The sequence below is a fragment of the Asterias amurensis genome, chromosome 14 (genome assembly GCF_032118995.1).
Source record: "Asterias amurensis chromosome 14, ASM3211899v1".
Classification (NCBI taxonomy): Eukaryota; Metazoa; Echinodermata; class Asteroidea; order Forcipulatida; family Asteriidae; genus Asterias; species Asterias amurensis.
The window spans coordinates 16,217,597-16,237,980 of record NC_092661.1 but is presented as its reverse complement, the minus strand read 5'-3'; the positions used below and the strand labels follow the sequence as shown (position 1 = coordinate 16,237,980).

The following is a 20,384-nucleotide window of genomic DNA, read 5'->3' as shown; positions in this document are numbered from 1 at the left end:
TTTAGTCGAGACACCATTTTCAATTGCTTTTGGTACTGCTTGCTTTTGCTGTGGTGGTGCCCTTTGCTGCAAGAACAATTGTGGCCCTAAGAAAATCAAAAGGCCTATGGTATGACATAACCATAGGCCTTTGATTTTTAAATTATTCATAACTATTGTTACATGAACAAGTACTATGTTAATAAATACTGTAAAAAAAGATACATGAGTCTCTGTCCTTTCTTTTTGCAATAAATTATGTTGCTTTAATAAGAGTTGATCAAATAAATAAAAAAGTAGTTCGCTTGATATACGCTCACAATTGGAATGATCTCAAACCAAACTTTTAGAAAATTTGTTAAAACATTAAAAGCCAACCCATCAAATCAAACGGAACATTTTTGTTTTAGTTCTGAGGACTGCAATGGTAATCTGATTAAGCTTTACATCATGTACATGGGATCAGACATACATGTACCACCATAATCACAGTCCAACTGTTTGTTGAGACGATCTTGCCAACAAGGGAACTCGGCAAAGCTGCCACAAAGGGTGCCGATCTCTCTCATACAAACATTGGTTAAAAGTCTATGATTGTGAACTGCATAAATCATTAAATTGTGATTCAGTATTTAGACGACAATACTTATTCTAGTTATTGTGAAATCAGCGTTTTAGCTTGGTCAGATTCGAACCCACAACCTTGTGATTATTGTTATATATTTTGTGTATGAGATATCGCCTAACATCACAATGCCGATTGGCTACTTCAAGACACTTCACTGGTTTAGGCTATTGACCCACGTCATTTGCCAGCAGGGGCATGTTGCCACCTACTCCTAGCTGGGGCTGAAACAGGGTTACCCCTTCACAGTCCCTAAGGATGTAGGCATGGGTTTCATCCACTAGAAGCCCGGCTGGTAGAGCAGAAAGCACTATCGAAGTCCTTTAGTCTAACCACTGTGCTGTGGTTGTTGAGTTGGACTTTCTTAAAACTGTTCATATTCTTTTGTCACATCGACAGTTTTTATAAATTTTTGCAATTATTCTCTGATTACATTAGATAAGAGTAAACACACTTTAACCATTGATCTGAAAGTCTGGCACTGCAGTTTGATGTCGCCGTCTTCAACGATCTTCAAGGATCGGACCCTACTCAAGATTTTCTCGACGGGGCTTTGCCCTCGCTGACCCTGCACCAGCCACGAGTCCCTCTCGCCTAACGGCACCATGATGTCATTCTTCCCTCGGCTCAGTCTCAACAAAACAAAACCGCTCTCAGCGGACACAACATCCGACACGTTAACAACAGTCTTCGTTGGCAATGAAATTCCCATGACAAATTTACAGAGTTCGGTCTGCTCCGTCGGTGTTTCTCCGCAGTTCAGAAAAACTTGCTCAGAAAACATGTCGGTGCAATCGATCACAACATTTCTGTAGTCTGCCGTGACTGCATCGTACGATATACTTGGTTTCCCTTCGTCTATCCGAGCTTTCTCATCCCGTGTCTTGAAGATGTACTGGAGTTTGTGAGGTAACGCCGTGATCCAGCGATGAAAAATGAGATTAAACTCGACCTCACTTATCCCGATCTTTTCAGCGATGTCTGCAACAGGAATGCCCGTCTTAATTCGTGAGAGAACGTAGAAAAATTCCTCTTCCTGAGTGAGGACGATAAAATTCGAACAAGGAGTGGATACTAGGCTAGGTTTGAGAATCACAAATATTTCTTCGAAGGTGCTGAAGTCTGGTAACCCTGTCCAGTACTTCAACATATCCTTGTTGGTTTTTAATTCCTTTAAGTCCATTTTCCGTTTTGTAAGTTTCTTGTGGGCTTCTCTTAGCTTGTGGATGTCGTACTGAAGTTTCTGTTTTGGGAAGACAAACCAGTGGAATAAATTATTCAAAATTGTGCTTTTATTGAATTTGATTATTGATTTTACATCAAAGAGTGTTTGAGGCGATCTGGCCATGCTGCTTACAAACATTCTACAAAAGAAAATACTGAAGGGAACTGTCAAAAAACAGTACTAAAACTATGTATTATACAGCATTGGTAGAGCGGAAGAAATAGTCATAGAAAGTGTCATGTTTTGTGTGATGAACACATTAAACAGCAAACCTGTAAAAATTTGAGCTACAGCCGTTGTGTGAGTCAGGGAAAAAATAGTGCAATACTATGCACAATTAGTCTATATTTACTGGTAAAGTAACAACCCCAAAACAGCTGCAACTGGGTTGCCTGTAAATTGCCTTGTGTGACATGACCTTAACTTCACCAATGTCTCTTTATGCCGTACCTTCACGTAGTTATGTACCATCGGGAACTGACTCTGGATCTTCAGTAGATCTTCCCGCAGTACTTCAGGCGTTTCTTCATAGTCTGTTCCATCTGGAGGATCATACAGGGGGACTTGATGAAGTCTATTATCATCCGATACCGCATCGAGGGTAGGGTCGATGGTGATGATGGGCTGGCTTGATTGAGGCTGTGTTTGACTCAAGTCCGTCTGCAATAAAAATAATAACTCCTATAAAGCGCATATCACAATAACATGCACTTAACATTAGTGCCCTGGTCGTAGGGCCAATAACATCCCTTTAATGTTTCTCAGCTCTCTGGCGATGGCTGTTTTTTCATACACAATATCAACCTCTATCCTCGCAGGTACCCATTTATACCCCTGGGTGAAGAGAAGCAATTATACTATAGTATCTTGCTCAAGTACCACTGTCTCCACTGGGGTTCAAACCCACACTCCGGTGACTTAGCATCAGAACTTGAATTCGATGCTGTTTCAAACCACTCGGCCATGACACTCTATTAAAGAGTGCAAATGGCTGAAGGTTCTTCTATTGGCTGGATTAGAAGAAATATAAAAAGTGAAAAGATGTTCTTTTAGTTGAAGTGGACTAAAATTTCTTTTACAAGACCATGGAATAAAAAAATGGGGGGAAAAAATCGGGAAAGTACCGAGTATACAGTGCTAAGACACATCGGTGTATATGGGTGAAACCAAAACTAATAATCATGAACATGTTGGTCAAAGGTTAGATTCAACACTTACCTCAACTATATTAAAGTCTTTTTGTTCCTGGTCGTTAGTGATTTGACCGTTGCCCAGCAGTTTCCGATACTCCTGACTACTTGAAAGGATCCCAACTTGGGGCAAACTCTCTGTGAGTGTGACTGGACGACTACTCGGCCAAATTGGGGGTCGTGTAAAATAACGAGGCACAACTCCCGCGGCTGGATACCTACAAGGCTCGTCTTGCTGGGACGCTTCTACAACAGCATTTCTCGTGTTTAAATTCCCGTCTGATGAAATAGTCGTGCTCGGGAGGTTGACATAGGGTGCCTGACTTGAGGTACTCGCTACATGACAGTCCGAATAAGTTAGCCTGCTACAAAACACCTGAGCAGACGGTGTTCTGCTGACGGCAGACTGGCTAGAGTTGATTTTGTCCGCTGGAAACAAAGCAGGACTAAGAGTCTCGCTCGAAGCGGAGGAGGCAGTGTGGCTCTTGACGAGTGAACACGGTAGAATACCAGGGTTGAATGCTGCTACGTTAGGTTCCTGTGGCGTCGACTCCGATGGACACAAAACAAAACTCTGCGATAGTCCTGTGAGTATTGAGACAGAAGAAGACTATAATAATAACTTAGACTTGTAATGCGCTCATATCCACCCTACTGGGTGTTCAAAGCGTGGTAAAACGAAACAAATGGCAGCTGCGTTAGGCTCATGTGGTGTCGGCTTCGATAGTCCTGTGAGTATGTAAACAGAAGGACCATAATAACAACAAAGACTTGTAATGCGCACATATCCACCCTGCTAGGTGTTCAAGGCGCAGTTAAACCAAAAAACAAAACGAAAGAAAACAGACACAACTAAATTAGTCCTTGAAAACCTGTGACATAAGATAAGTTTTGAGAAGAGATTTGAATTTTGTGGTACAAAGACAAGATCTAAGATTAAGTGGTAGAGAGTTCCAGATACGTGCAAGTGCAAGACATTGGACCATCGGAGCAAGAAATTTGTTTTGTCAAAACGAACAGTTCTGGACCTTAAATAACAAACGGCATTTTGTATTTAGCCTGTAAGCAGATATTTTCTGCTTGGCAGTGTACTCTTCTTAGCAGAATTTGTATGCCATGATTACCATAGAGAATGCAGAGGACATTTTGTTAATAATACAGATGTCATCTCAGAATAGGAAACAAATTAAAACACCTACTCCCTCATACCATGCTTGATGGGGATGAGGGTATTCCCCCCATGTTCCAATACTTCAACACACTACTTTCATCTTGGTACAGAAGTACCCCCTCTTTTGTCTCCTTTTCATTAGTCATCCTTGCTATTTTCTGTGTGCTTTCTGCCTCACCGTCCTTTCATTTCTTTGCACTTGACTGCTTTTTTGCACTTGACTGCTATTTTCTGTGTGCTTTCTGCCTCACCGTCTTTTCATTTCTTTGCACTTGACTGCTTTTGTTGTGAGTTGTGTTGACATTTTGCCTTTTGAGACAGACTTGTAAAAAAAAATCACTCTAGTTCAAACGGACTGACCCAGCAGCATGATACAACCCTAGTCTTGGTGCAAGACATTGTTGAACTCACAGTCACATAATTTATCGCGATCCCCCGCTCAACTTCTCTCCTCACAACGCACATTACTATAAAATGCTTAAAAAAAAACTTTGAGATCTGATCACCCTACCACACCACACTCAAAACAACTTGAAACACCCTCTATCGGTGGAATAGTTGCGGTGGACATGTGTAGTGTTGAGTGTATGTTAATTACATAGGGCTTTAATGATAGATGTTTTACCCGACTCAACAAGAATGTCTTGCACCAAGACTAGATACAATTCCAGTAAAGTTATCATTTTGTTTTTCTCGTACCAAAGTTATTCTCCATCTCCCCATCTGTACGGTTCATCAGCATCAGCTTCTTGTTTCTCCAGTTTGCAAATCGTCTCTGTACGTTTCCCCGCTGTGTGTGACTCCCAAGTTCTTCTGCGCTAGTCCCGGAACATTCCTGGCTACCTGGGGGAACGAGATCATAAACTTTGAGTACGTTCTTATTTTCATCCTATAAAATACATAAAATGTTGAATGTAAAATTTATATTTTCTCTTAGACGGGATCCAGTGGACAGCAATTTATCTTTCAAATGGCCATTCAAAAGTAATAAATCAGGCCCGTATGCTTAAGGAAAGGATAAGGGCACCAAGGCATATGTTCTCCTTGATAAAGGGCACCCTATGAGGATATTTTCTACAGAAGCATTTCAAGGGCATTAAAGCAATGACCAGGGGGCATGGAGGCAATCGCCTCCATTGCCTCCGTGAAGCATCAGGGCTGATAAATAAACCATTTGTTTTGAATAAACAAAATTGACTGGAGAAAGATTTGAACCTCTGACCTCCAGAATGTGCCCGTGTGGCAGGAGATTCTGTCCCCGCCCCGCAAACGGTGAACCGTGTACAAACTTCTTCCGATAGCGCCCTCTTTTGTAATATCCTCCAGCCCATGTTTAATTCCTATTATATGGTGACACAATATCTGGGGAAAGATTTCCTAAGGCACCAGGGCCCAATTTCATGGCTCTGCTTACCGCCGAATTCCTCGCTTACGATCACGATTCCCCGCTTACTTGCGAGTGCCGAATTTCTGCGCTAGCCTAGTAATACAAAGTACGCATGCGCAGAAGCCAATATTCGCCGCTAACTCGTGGAATATGCTTGCCGTAAGCACAGAATTCCCTGCTTCAGTAAGTGCCGATTCTGTGCTTGCGGTAAGCAGAGCCATGAAATTGGGCCCTGCATTCTACCAACTGAACTATCTAGCCAAAATGCTGACGGGTCTTCCTATTTTGTCAATATCTTTGTTCAGGGTGCCACTCAAAAAAAGCCATTCAACCGTTAACTTCTGTATAGCCATGGAATCACACCCAAGTTTAGATACAACCTGGGAAGGAGCAGCAGAGTGATTGCACCTTTTAATTTTCAGTAATAAACAGGGAAATTGACTGCCGTAAGTCTGAGGCCTTTTCCGTATCGGTGGTTGCGGCCCGGCCGCTGCGGATCATGTTGACTGAGAGATGCAGTCATAGACATATCTTTTTACCTGATTCCAGAGAATCCTCAAACATCAAAGATGTCTGCGTCTCTGAGGCAATCTGTTTCTTCCGAGCCCTGTACTGAGCCACACGTCGCCGCCCATCCTCGCGACGTTTAGCGACAAACTCTCGTCTCAGAGTTTCTGGCAACGCTTTCTCGATCTCCCGCTGTGTCGCTCGGTGCTTCTCACAGTGGACGATGTGCTTCTGTTTGTAAACCTCGTAACGACCTTCTTCTTTCATTCTCTTTCGCCGTCTTCGTTGGCGCTCCGCATTTCCTTGTCTCTTTCGTAGGAGTCGTTCTTGAGCTATGATGAACTCTGCCGATAAGAAATTGGAGTGATAGTTGCACGAACTGATAAAATCCTGCTCTGCGCTCGACACGTTGCTAGGGTTCAGTCCCAAGTCTTGAGTTGAATCATTGCTGGTCATCTCAAACACTGGTTCTTGTTTGATGCCGACACTCGACACTGCATCGTTTATTGCTGGCTGTATTATAAAGTTGTTACTAAGTTGGGGTAAGCCCTCGGCATCAGTTACATTCCCTTCAAGTTGCTGATCAGTCACATTGTGAGGGTCTACGCCAGCTTCCTCGACAACTTCACTTCTGCTCTCTAGGTTTCCATTCACCACAAAGTTTTCTTGAACCACAATGCCACTCATCGCATCAGCCATCTTTGGTTGTCCATGGTATCGACCACCATCTTTTAGTCTCATGGCCCACTTCTGCTGTACGTCCGACGTTGCATTCTTGCTCTTCCCTCTGGCATTTTGGGGACTCCTCTGTGGCAATTTGCCCTCGGCTCTCAGTTTCTGTCGATGTTTGCGTTGCCTCTCAGCAGCAGTCAATGCCATTTTCTCTGCAAGTTTGAAGAAGGAGGGGAAAAAGCCACATTATTTGTTAATGCCGTTTTCTCTGCAAATTTGAAGAAGGAAAAAGGCCGCATATTATTTGTAGACCAATGAAATGATTATGGTAATTCCTTTAATATCATCCTAAATGATAAAGGACGCAACAGGTTCATGCATTTCTCACTGGCTGTCAGGTAGCCGGGATGTCTGAATACAAACAGTTTAGATGAAGACTGTGGCCTTTAGTGTGGGCGGTACTGGTGGCTTGAATACACACAACAAAGCTTTGTTGTTTATCATTTCAGATTAAGAATCCTATATAATGGAAACAGGTCCTGAAAACATCACACCAACTTTTGTAAAGAAGACAATACCCCTACCATATGCATAGATAGGGCAAGATAGATAAGGAAATGAGTCAAAATTTCGAAAAAAGGGGTAGAGGCTACAGCAGCGCGGCCCGTCTAAATCATCATGGAATGGTCATCACTTCCTCACTTGACACTTCGTAAAACTAAAAGTAGCAGCTATTTTACAAACTAAGTAACTTAATTTTAAAGAAAGTACTTACCATGCTTATCAATTGGAGGACAGATTTTTTACGTAGAACTTCTGTTTCTTGGCCTGGAGCTGGACCTGAACTGAACCCTGGCCTTGGCTGCTTCTTGGCAGGTGAGAAACCGACCCTACGCACCGTCCGTAGTTTCAAAAAAAGAAAGAAAAGGCATCATTCAAAACACGACTAACGATGCTTTGTTTCGTATGCGGATTTGTGTTAAACATAAATGCGGATTTGTGTTAAAGTTTTTTAAACACTACTTGCTGCTGTAGTGCTAGTGCTACACGTTGCTACTACTACCTACAACTGTAGGCCTACTGCTGTAATTGTTGTAGTTTGTGAGTTTATTCGTTCATTGTTGTAATAATGCAAAGAAACTCTGACAGTGAGTAAAAAAAAGAGATAAACACGACGAGTCGTTTCGATACACTCTTTAAACTGCTGGGGCGTATTTCTCTTGCGCATTGCTGACCAGCAGCACACTTGAATACGATTTTTGTTGCGCATTGCTGGGATTGATAGCAGCTACCGGTTACCATTTTTTTTAGAATTGTTGTCTTCAGTTCAGTTTCGTTCCCGTGTGTGTACAATCTCGCCTCGTAATAACGCCGATATAAGGAGGGGACGCTACGGTGCGCTACTCGTTGAAAACGAGGTTGATTATTATACAGCTGAATGAAACATTGGTTCAACCATGGAGGGCGGTCATGGTTCAAAGAAGGTTAATTTATTTATCACTCCCGTCAAAACAGATTATGAGATCGATACACAGAAAACATTTTCACATCATAGTTGTCAAGAACGAGATGGAAACAAGTAGAGATGCAGTTTAGACACAGAGTTTCCGAATTATACAGACTATATAGGCAATCCTACGAATATGCACTAAGACAGAGACAAACTTTTAGGTTGGGGCGCCGGGGGGGGGGGGGGTGGAGAGGGGGGTTGGCAAGTGACCAAGGAGGTCATAAAAGCATAATGATGGCGCCACTAACACCATCCCACCCTTAATCTTTCATATGACGAAAGCTGGTCATTGCTTTCGGTCAAGTCTGTTATATTTAATGTCCTTTGTGCCATATTTCTCTCTCAGAGGATGGAGAGGTTGTTTAGTTTCAATCCTTAAAAAAAGTCACCGAATTCAATTTTGTTTGTGTTATTCTTGTCTGTAGGCCTTTCGTTAGTAAATATGGTGTGGATATCACAATAAATAAACAGTAGACATTAATGCTTATATTATTTAGGCCTACCTCGTCAGCTCACCAACTGAAGAAACTGGAAGATAGGCCTATACTTATAGAATTTACTTGAAGTGCATGCAAAGTGTACCTCTTTGGATCCGGTCGATTGATTTGATCCTATTTATATTATAAATGTGTTACCGAAAAAAACTAACATGTGAATATATAGGCCCTATATTTTTAATCCATCGACTTGACAAGTGAGACCTATAGTAGTGTCAGTTTAATAATATCGAATGAGTCTTGTAGCGCACGTATCTATACAAACTCTCAGAAAGATAGGTTATTGCAGTGATGGATTCTGAGACCCAATAATATGTAGCACTTATAAGGGTTTACAAGGTGCTACGGCGCATGAAGCAGCCACAACCAGGAACACCAGGGCGATCGAACCCCTTCTCTTTTCTATAAGTGCATGCACTGGGTTCTTTTACATGCGTTACACAACACATGGGACCAAAGGCTTTACGTCCCATCCGAAGGACGCAGCAATGGTAAAAGTGTCTTGCTTAAGGACACAAGTGTCACGGCTGGGGATTCGAACCCACACTCTGCTGATCAGAAACACCAGAGGGTGAATTCGGTGCACTTAACCGCTCATATACACTAAGAACTGCATATTTCAACTGAAATAATCACCTTGAAATAGCAAGGAATCAAGTCAAAATACACCTTCTGAACAATTACAGGTTAAATTGTAATATCTATTATTTAAATCATGTACTATACCGTCGTTGTGTATATCAGCATCACTTTACCAATTATTGTTCACGCCATCCAGGTTCCAATTTCATAGAGCTGCTAAGCACACAAATTTGCTTAGCATGAAATTTCTTCCTTGATAAAAACAGGATTAGGCCTACCAACCATCGTTCCATATTGTTGCATATTATTGCTTGATTACTGATATTCAGCTGTTGTTTGCTTATCCTGAAAATCACGTGAAAATTTGGTTGGTAAGCCTGTGATCAAGGAAGAAATTTCATGCTAAGCAAATTTGTGTGCTCAGCAGCTCTGAGATGGGGCCCAGTGGTCCTGGCCTTCCACCTCCATAACCCGGTTCGAATCACTGTGGATTGGGTTAAGTCCCTATCTGATCCTGCGTGGGACTTATTCCACCCTGGAATATAACAATAATTGTTTGGGGTTTTACTCCCATATAAAACAAATATAATTCCCCCTTCTCTCCTTTGGTTCTTGGCTGCATAGTTGGTTTTTCTAAGAGTCCTTGACTTTGCAACCAGAATGAATTATGCGTAAAAAAAGAGGAAGTTTCCTACTTACGTTGGCGCGTTAGCGCCGATTCTCTGCTTGCACTATAGAGTCATCATGAAATTTGGCTTCCAGAGCTGAAGTGGAGTTTGTTATGTGTGTGGTTTTTGCTCGCGTCGCGAGATTTATGACAAAGAATGAAGATTTAAAATGTGGAGTTTTTAGATGCAAAAATATTTGAAAACTGGACTGAATCGCGATCGAGGCATCAACCATGAAGTGCTCGCTTTCCAAACCGCAGCATGGGGCCTAAACCTGGGCATAAGACAGAGCCTCAGCCGGAGCAAAACCGGGGCCCAAGCCAGAGCCTAAATAAAGGAGTCTAAGTCGAAAAACCACCAAAGCCTGAGCCCAAGCCGGAGTCAACCCAGAGCCTAAAGGCCCGGTCACACAGGTCCCGATAACGAGAACGAAAACGAGAACGATAAAAATGCACGCTCGCGATTGGTTGAATTGCTCCACGCAGAATACGCCCAAGCCCATTCAACCAATCGAGGGCGTGCGTTTTTATCGTTATCGTTTTCGTTCTCGTTATCGGGGCCTGTGTGACCGGGCCTTAAGGCTACGGCTGGATCCCCGCGTCGTCATGCATTGAAGTGTAGAGGCGCCCCTAGCAACACCCATGGCAACGGTCGTAGCCGCAGCCGTAGCCACCGATTCGGACACGGCCTAAGCTATAAAAACTCCGTGATTTCGAGAAGGCCATCTATTCTGCGTTTGCTATAAGTTTTTTTTTCCAGGCAAGCTGCATGTAATATCCGTACCGTTTATCGTTCGTACTGTCACCTCGACATTGAATCATAGGTTGCCCATAGCAATACCCTTATAGTCAAATCCGTAACCGTAGCCGTAGCCGTAGCCGTAGCCCTTAGGCCAAATAAGACAAAACACAAATAAAGACATTGGAAACTATTGGTAATTGTCTAAGACCAGTCTTCTCACTTGGTGTACTTCAACGTATACATAAAATAACAAACCTGTGAAAATTTGAGCTCAATCGGTGGTCGAAGTTACGAAATAAAATGAAAGAAAAAACACCCTTGTTACACGAAGTTGTGTGCTTTCAGATGCTTGATTTCAAGACCTCAAATTCTAAATCTGATCGAGGTCTCGAAATAAAATTCGTGTAAAATTACTTCTTTCTCGAAACTTACGTTACTGCAGAGGGAGCTGTTTCTCACAATGTTTCATACTATCAACAGCTCCCCATTACTCGTTACAGAGTCAGGTTTTATGCTAATAATTACCAATAGTAAGTGTCCACTGCCTGATAGGCCCCAATCACACTTCAAATGTGTGTATTGTTACGTTGATTTAAATACTGTGGACACTATTGGTAATTGTCAAAGAACAGTCTTCTCACTTGGTGTATCTCAACGTATGCATAAAATAGCAAACCTGTGAAAATTTGAGCTCAATCGGTCGTCGAAGTTGCGAGATAATAATGAAAGAAAAAACACCCTTGTCACACGAAGTTGTGCTTTCTGATGCTTGATTTTGAGATCTCAAATTCTAAACTTGAGGTAAAATTCGTGAAAAATTACTTCTTTCTCAAGAGCTGTTTCCTACAATGTTTTATCAACCTCTACCCATTACTCGTAATCAAGAAAGGTTTCATGATGATAATTATTTTGAGTAATTAATAGTGTCCACTGCCTTTAATAAGCGCTTTATGTTATTATGCGCTGGCACTGTGAGGCATATATAGTGATAATGAATGCGCAGGCGTAGCTCAGTATGTTAATCTTTGCATGACATCACCACCTATAAAAAGCCATATTTAGCCAATCAGAAATTGGCATATCACACTGGCAAATGATGTTAAAAATAATTTTCAATTTTACCATTATTAAAAAAATACCGAAAATATCTACAAGCAAAATGTCATGACAACATCTAAATGCATTTTAAATTAAGAATCGTGACTTTCTGCTCTATTTTGTTGGTCAATAAAAGAAAAATAAACTCGGTCAATTAAGTTGAAAGATTTTATCTTCCATCGTGTAGCGTTGCCATTGGCTGAGGCCTCGCCCTTCTCTCTCTTTGACGATTAACGCAAACAGCTACTCTAACCCACACAGCAGCTTGCGCATTCCATCGTAGTTCTCCACCCGAAGCGGACACAGCGAGAGGATCTGCACGGGCTCTGAGGTGAATATCTACCCATCAGAATTGCATTCTCATCACGGTCACAAACACTGTCATCACCTTCTTTTTGAACGGTAAGGTTTTTTAAGCACCTACACTTTGCAATCAATTGTATACTTTGAGAAATTTGCGAATAATTGTTTTATCATGTGGTTTTGTGCAGTGACTGTGTCTTTTTTATTGTATAAAAAAGACCGTTGGGAAACTGATGTCTATGAGTTAATGCGCGACCATGTAATTTAAAATTGAGTAGACGTTAATTGTGTCTAGATAGTTATTGACACTGTTGTTTCATAGGCGTCCCCTTGGGATCATGATCATGCCTATGGTCGCATGTTTGCTCTTTCGTTTAGTATCACTGTATCACATCAAATTGTTTTGGTTCTTGAAATCAATACATCAAATCCGGAATAATAATAAAAATGCTCAGTTTTTCTTAATGGTAAGCAGAATGAATATGAAGGGGGAAATTCGAGATGTAGACAGTTTGTTGGTAAGCAGAATGAATATGAAGGGGGAAATTCGAGATGTAGACAGTTTGTTTTTTAAGGCCCACACTTCGTGTTTCACAACTTATATAATAGAATAACAAACATGTGAAAATTTAGGCTCAATCGGTCATCGGAGTCGGGAGAAAGTAATGTTTCGCCGTGTCATGACATGTGTTTAAAATAAATTCGTAATTATCGACATCGAGAATTGATATTGTTTTAATGTTTTCTCAAAAAGTAAAGCATTTCATGGAATAATATTTCAAGAGAAGTCTTTCACCATTACCTTCTGTAAACCCTGTAAATTATTTGTCAATCTGTAAACTTTTAATTTGTTTTCTGTACCGAAAGTGTCCAATGGTTAAAATGAGGAGTTCCGATGTAAGCCTGATGTGTCTTCATAATAATTATCCACATTTTGTTATTATGGTGGAAACCTCCGTCTTGTATCCAGCTAAAAGGCACTGGAAACTATTGATTATACGCAAAATAATCTTTAGCTGTTTGTAGTATAAAACATCGTGAGAAACGGCTCAATAGTTTTTGAGAAAGAGGTAATTTCTCTCACTCATTTAATAATCAAAGACTTCAGCTGAGGCCTTTTATTATGTACCGGGTAGCACACAATGTAATGCAACAAAGGCGTTTTTCTTTCCTTTTTTGATGACCAATGGAGCCCAAATGTTTACAGGTTTGTTATTTTATGCATATGTTGGGATACAAAAAGTGAGAATACGTGTCCATTGCCTTTAAATGACCACCCTGTTACATGCATGATACTTAGATATTTTTTCGTTGAAACATAGAAAAACACTATGCATTTATTTCCCATGTTTCAACGAATGTTATATCATTAACTATAAGGTATAACAAGATGGTCAATAAGCTTCCGTATGTATCCTCCATTTCCAATCAATATGCTCAATCCAAATTAAGGCTCGAGTTGGATTTTTTTCTGCCATAATTTATAATTTGTAACAATGGTAGCAACAATAGAAACAGCACATGCCGTCTCTTGTACGGGTTCACGTTGTGCTGAGGCGCATCAGGAGTCGCATCGGCGGCACTGCGTTGTTACGGACGCCATGTCTAAATGTAATGCCGTCGGCTGTGCATGAATAATAAAACAGATATTCAAAAAAAAAAAATGTGCGTGCGTCCATGTATCATACAATTATTATAATAATTTTTTGATCGATTACTAAAATGTAGTCGTCGGAATGTGACGATTGATTTGTTTTTCCGAACAGTTGTCATATTATTCTCATCCTCACATAATAATACATCATTGGATTTAGAAGAAGTTGTTAGTCTTCACCGATGCACATAGGCGTAATGGGGACTTTTTGGTTGAAAGTAGCAGAGTGGTTTGCCAGAATTGCACACAAACACAAGAACCAATAATTTCTCCGTCCAAACATATATCGGTTTGTGTCCCTCAAATTGAGAACCTGAAAAAGGTTACTGTCAGACACGTTTCTCAAAATGTGTATTCACGGATCTATTTTGCCTGTGTAGTGGACATTGCTATGGATTTTCGGCGTAATCTAAAAAACAACAAAAACGCGACCATTTTGAACGGGTATCTTTCTCTTTAAAAGGCACTTTGGCATTAATTGTCAAATACCAGCGTCCTAACTTGGTGTATCCAACATAAATATGCACAAAATAACAAATCTGTGAAAACTTGGGCCCCGTTGGTTATGGTGAAAGTGCAAGAAAGAACGAAAGAAAACACACCTTCTTGCACAAGTTGTGTGCTTTTTAGATTCATGATAAAAGTCAGGCCTGAAGTGTTTCTCAGATTCAAAATGTATTTCAGTGAGAAAAAAACCTCTTTCTCAAGAACTAAATAACCTCTTTCTCAAGAACTACGTTACCTCAGAGGGAGTCATTTCTCACAATGTTTTACACTACCAATAGCTCTCCGTTACTCGTTTTCAAGTAAAATGCTAAAATCAACAAAGAGGTTTTGATCTTGGCATTGGAGAAGTCCATTTCAGGATGTTGCTTCATAAACCTGCAAGCACAATCAAATCATATTTTTAGGGGAAAATACAGTAAGAAAAGGATTTAGAGATCCTATCTCGAGTTAGGGCGAGTAACTCGTCCTAACTTAGGATTATTCTTAAGGTCTGCATGCTACAGTGCAGGGTTGGGACTCGTCCTAAGTCCTATGATTATCTCTTAAGTTAGGAAGAGTTTGGTGAAATCGACGGCTGGTATAATCCTATCTCGAGTTAGAACGAGTAACCCGTCCTATCTTAGGATGTGTTCAATGCGTCCTACGTCTTTGGATACGGAACTTCACTCGTCTCAAGTCCTAAGATTAATCCTAAGTTAGGAAGAGTTAAGTGAAATCGACGGCAGTGCCTTTGAAAGGTCGGTTGAAAAAGACAAGGGGGAATTTTAATCTGAAAACTGTGTATGATGTTGGGTCTGGTATCCACTCTTTCTTTGATCCCTCTGAGCGAATTCTACCAGTCACTTATAATTCTCTCTTTCAAAACTGTATTGCGAAATTTCAAATCTGATTATCTTTATCGAACGTTTGAAAACAATTTTAAAGAACTTCAAAGTAACTAAAAGTAGTATACTTAAGTTATGTATTATATTTCCAAGTATAAAGTGAAACCATTTTGCAAGGCATGCGATTTTCACAAAAGTGAAATTTTATATCATTTTGAATTGATGGTTGAATTGAATGGTGGAAAAAAAATATATTGTCTGGCTGACAGCTCAAAATCCTAAACATTTTTCTCTCGTTTTACTCGGCAGTAACGGGCTAAACAAAATATATAAACAGGTCGGTGAAACCTCATTGACATGTCTTTATTATTATCCCATAATACCATACAAAATATTTCATAATTTTCTCGAAAAATACAACAATTACCGATGATAAATTGCCCTTGTTTTGTAAAACACGCCAGTGATTCTCTTACTCATTATAATCACGGCTTAGTCTTTATAAAACGGTAAACATCGTGATGTTAGTCAGACTGTTATATTATTTATAAGATGGTCAGTAAAAATAAAACCCAGACAAGTGGAATACATGAACTGAGATGCAAAGCTGGTTTCCTTTATGGGAATTAAACAATGGAAAGACTGATGAGCTCAACACTTGGTGGTTTTTGCGAAGGGAAAACTTGCTCAAGTGTTAGTCTTCGGAGACTGGATAAGCCGATCATTAATTATTGTGAAATAAAAAATGAAAACAGCAATATCAACAACAACAACAGCAACAACAAGAACAACAACAACAACAACACAAACAAGAACGACAACGACGACGAATACGACGACGACGACGACGACGACGACGACGACGACGACAACAACAACAACAACAACAACAACAACAACAACAACAACAACAGCAGCAGCAGCAACAACAACAACAACAACAACAACAACAATAACATCAAATTTATCAACAACAATACTATACCATCTCCTGTACGTACGACATTTTTTTTTAAACGCCAACAACCACAACCAAACCAACGACACATAGAAGATGACAACAACGAACTGCAATGGCAACAACAATAACACCAACGAACAACGCCCATTCCTCCTTCATCCTGCGTCAGATTCCAGTCGGATAAACACGACCCGTCGCCATGGCAACGCATCACCTACTCAAAATTGCGTTTCAGAACAGTCTACGAAGGTCAAGCATTGTAATCCAGAATATGGAATACTCATTATGAAACGACAATGGGGATGCGCCATCGCCAGGCAAACTGTGACATTTTACTGTTAAAGATCTCCCCTTAAGAGGTTTTTGATTGTCATGGACAGACCATTATAGTGGAACCAATCCTCTCTGCAAACTGCTTGAAATATCATTCTTGTTCTAACAACTCATCACATAATTGCATTGTTTACCTCTTGCTTTAGTTGCTTAAGAAATTTTGAGGTTCTGTTTGTCTAACCTTTTAGAAATGTTAATTTTCATTATTTTGTTGTTTATCTCCGATTTGGCGTTACTACCTCCTTCATAAGTGAGTTAAATATATATGAACAAAATGTACAGAAATATTACTCCTTTAAACCACTTCACCGACTAAAGGTCAATGCAGCCCGCCCGATTCAGTCTGCGTTGTGTTTATAACTGCATTACTATCGACATCAACTATCATAATTATAAAACATAAAATTATTAAAGCCATTATACACTTTCGGAACAGAAAAATAAATAAAAGTTCACAGATTTACAAATAACTTACACAGGGTTTACAGAAGGTAATGGTGAAAGACTTCTCTTGAAATATTATTCCATGAAATGCTTTACTTTTTGAGAAAACATTAAACAATTATCAATTCTTGTCGAGAATTACGGATTTATTTCAAACACATGTCATGACACGGCGAAACGCGCGGAAACAAGGGTGGGTTTTCCCGTTATTTTCTCCCGACTCCGATGACCGATTGAACCTAAACTTTCACAGGTTTGTTATTTTATATAAGTTGTGATTCACGAAGTGTGGGCCTTTGGACAACACTGATTACCGAAAGTGTCCAATGGCTTTAAATTAAACATACATTATCCCCAGCAATATGGACAAAAAAAGACCACACAATATTCAAGGGAATGTATGGGCCTACGTTTGGTAATCATTTTTGGTTTAAAAGCCTACGCTATAGGCCTAGTTATAAAGCATTTTCAGAAATATTCGCTTCGAATAATTATATGTAAACACATATCAATTTGTATGCCAAAGTTTAATATGCGAAGCGTTACTGCAGTTAAATGCTACTCAGACAGTGTTTTTTTTATGGATTATTTTTCGGGAGTAATAACAGATATGTACAATACTACCCTCCATTCAATCGAAAACTGGCCTTTAAAGTGTTCTTATATTTGAGTTTGTTTAAAAGGCGCTGGAAACGTTTGGCAATAATATTTATTTGGAAACTTCGTTAAAGGCACTGGTAATTACTTTTGGTAATTAATCAAGTTAATTGTAAGCTTAAAATTGAGCAATGGAGTATGTAAACATCACATTATCAAACGTTGTGAGAAACGGTTCCATCTGAAGTAACGTAGTTTTTGAGGCAGGTAATTTCTCACTTAACACTTCAGGCCTGAAGCCCTTTTTAGGCATCTTATAGCAAACAAATTTGGGCAAAAATGATATTTTTTTCTCTCACTATTTCCTTGTAACTTTGGTGACCAATTGAGTAAACATTTTCACAGGTTTGTTATTTCATGCTTCATGGGATACAACAAGTTGGGACACTGATCTTTGAAAACTACCAAAACGGGTCCAGGGGTGGATTTCACAAAGAGTTAGGACTATTCTTTTCTCGAGTTAGGACCAGTTACTCGTCCTAACTTAGGAATATCAATGCAATGTGTATATCTCCTAGGACTAGTCCTAACTTTTTGTGAAATCGACTCCAGTGCCTTTAAAGGGAAGATACACGTTTGGTAGTTACTAAAAAAAAAATATTAACTTAAAAACTAATAATAATAATAATAATAATAATAATAAGACTTGTAATGCGCACATATCCACCCTGCTGGGTGTTCAAGGCGCAGAAATGCAATTATTAACGAGCATTGGAGAGCTGTTGATAGTATAAAACATTGTGGGAAACAACTCCCTCTGAAGTAACGTATTTTTTTTAGAAAGAAGGTAATTTCTCACTAAAATAATAAATGACTTCTAGCTAGAAGTCTTTTATTCCTATCTGAAAGCACACAAATTTGTCAAACAAGGGTGTTTTTTTCTCTCATCATTGTCTCGTAACTTCGATGACCAATTGAGCCCAAATTTTCACAGGCTTGTTATTTTATGCTTATGATGGGATACACCAAGTAAGAACACTGGTCTTTGACAATTACCAAACATATACCTTCCCTTTAAAGGGAAAGTATACCCGTTCAAAATGTGGTTGCGTTTTTTAGAAATCGTCGAAAAGTCAAGAACAATGTCCGCCACACAGGCAAAATGTGATCCGTAATTGGAATATACAATTTAAGAAATGTTAAACAAAGGTAAACAGCTTTATAAAATTGGGACCATGTCGTTAAAATCTGTCCTGTGGCAGCATTTCTTACGTTTAGGAACTCAGTTGAAGATGCTAGTCTTCAATGTATCATATATTTCAAATAATTAAATCCAGCATGTTAATTGTTTTGATATATTTACAGACATAAGAGTTTTGCTTCGTGCCCCTTGACGAGTCAATCGATACAATGGTCTTTATCAATTATCTTGCCGTAGTGGCTACCGTGCTGCTCGCCGCCGCATCGGCCAACACACCATGCACAGGTGAGGACTGGGAGTCCAAAACCTTGGAACAGCGAGCCATGGAGGCAAAGTGGATCGCCTTCATTCAGGTGGTCACCAACGAGATGCCATTGATGCCATCTGGGAACGCCACAGCCACTAATACCCAAGTCGTGGTCAATATCTCCTGCTGGTTGAAGAAGGGTGACGAATCATCAATGGATGACGATGAGGGAGCCCCACCGCAGACAGGCGACGCCCCGGCCACCGGTGACGATGCTGCTGACGACGACAGCGACCACCATGGCGGCGCCAACGACGGCAACATGACCGTCCCTGACGCGGGTCAGAACATCACCATCATCCTTGAGAAGGTCAACTGCAAAGCCCACACTCTCGAAAAGGGCAAGAAGTACGTGTTGTTCATGGAGAAGTACAACACGGAGATGAACAACGAGACCACCATGTTTAAGATCGTCAACGTCAACCAGGAGTCTGGTGCCCTGACCGAGCCGAGGGATGACGTCTTTCAGGCCCTGCACCGTGGGATCGACTCCGGAATGACCGGGAAACCCGACGGGGAATGTGTCGACGGTGTTGAGATTCCTTGTTTCGAAGGCGACTATGACAAGGAAGTCTGCGACGGGGCCTCGTCTCTCGTGGCGACGATGATGGCTACCTTTGCCGCGGCCATTTTGGCCACTGCTACCCTTTAAACCCCCTAAACCACTTGCCATACAACACCCCTCCCGACCCCCCCCCCACCCCCAGCCACTTACAAAGATATTAACACACTGACATAAGACTATAAAGATGTATGTTTTCTATCATTGTGGACTCGGGTTCGAATCCCATCTCTACAATGGCCGAGGAACAGTCGCAATCGGCCGCAGTATATAAAAGGATCGGCTTTTACAAGGACTGAACAACATTCAAAACAACCATCCCCACCCCCACCACCCCCCCCCCCCCGTGGCACTTTTACAAGAAGACCTACTTTAATGTGACCTGGGTTTATCACTCTGTGTCGCCTGTAATCTCACCATCCTAGTCTTAAAGGATTTGGTTTTCATTCACGTGCCAAAATGTTTGATGCTAATTTTATTTTGTTAAGTTTATAATTATTACGTGATTTACACCCCCCGCCACCTTCCTTCCTCCGATTTTTTTTTTTTTTTTTTAACAAAATGATATAAGGTATATGCCATTGCCCTCAAGTATTGCACTCTCTAAGTGTAAACGAGTGATCATTCCACTCTCTTGTCCGAGTGATGGCATTTTCACTCTTTTGAGAGTGAAAGTTACTCGGCATCACACTTTTGGAACGAACCTCACTCTAAATCGAGTTGAAAGTACCCATTTTTCACTTTTATAAGAGTTGTACGCCATATGGCTCTTTTTTTCAAGAGAGCGGTATTTGCGGACAAAAATAGTGGGTTTTCATTAAAGAGAGTATGGTTTTTAG

General features: G+C 40.5%; 2 protein-coding genes across 3 annotated transcripts; one reads left to right on the top strand and one right to left on the bottom strand.

Moving 5' to 3' along the window:
* Window positions 1–91: 91 nt before the first annotated feature.
* LOC139946846 (uncharacterized) lies at window positions 92–14,663 on the bottom strand. Of its 2 annotated transcripts, XM_071944585.1 has the most exons (7): window positions 14,552–14,663; window positions 7,532–7,646; window positions 6,117–6,968; window positions 4,890–5,033; window positions 3,048–3,604; window positions 2,280–2,489; window positions 92–1,847 (listed from the first exon to the last, which is right to left on the bottom strand). In XM_071944585.1, exons 3-7 carry the CDS (start codon window positions 6,961–6,963, stop codon window positions 1,023–1,025), a joined length of 2,583 nt encoding a protein of 860 aa, XP_071800686.1. In that variant the 5' UTR covers window positions 6,964–6,968; window positions 7,532–7,646; window positions 14,552–14,663; the 3' UTR covers window positions 92–1,022. The 2 variants fall into 2 exon arrangements, with proteins under 2 accessions (XP_071800686.1, XP_071800684.1); XM_071944583.1 differs by lacking the exon at window positions 14,552–14,663 and having other exon boundaries at window positions 7,532–7,944.
* LOC139946847 (uncharacterized) lies at window positions 12,135–19,635 on the top strand. Its single transcript, XM_071944586.1, has 2 exons — window positions 12,135–12,254; window positions 18,841–19,635. Exon 2 carries the CDS (start codon window positions 18,886–18,888, stop codon window positions 19,633–19,635), a length of 750 nt encoding a protein of 249 aa, XP_071800687.1. The 5' UTR covers window positions 12,135–12,254; window positions 18,841–18,885.
* Window positions 19,636–20,384: the final 749 nt, after the last annotated feature.

Excerpts from the sequence above, each read along its gene's own strand:
- LOC139946846 (XM_071944585.1), bottom strand. The coding sequence starts at position 6,963 with ATGGCATTGACTGCTGCTGAGAGGCAACGCAAACATCGACAGAAACTG. Across the intron at positions 5,034-6,116 it reads TGAGGATTCTCTGGAATCAG|GTAGCCAGGAATGTTCCGGG; the intron begins GTAAAAAGATAT and ends TCGTTCCCCCAG. Across the intron at positions 2,490-3,047 it reads AAGACTTTAATATAGTTGAG|ACGGACTTGAGTCAAACACA; the intron begins GTAAGTGTTGAA and ends TTTTTATTGCAG.
- LOC139946847 (XM_071944586.1), top strand. The coding sequence starts at position 18,886 with ATGGTCTTTATCAATTATCTTGCCGTAGTGGCTACCGTGCTGCTCGCC.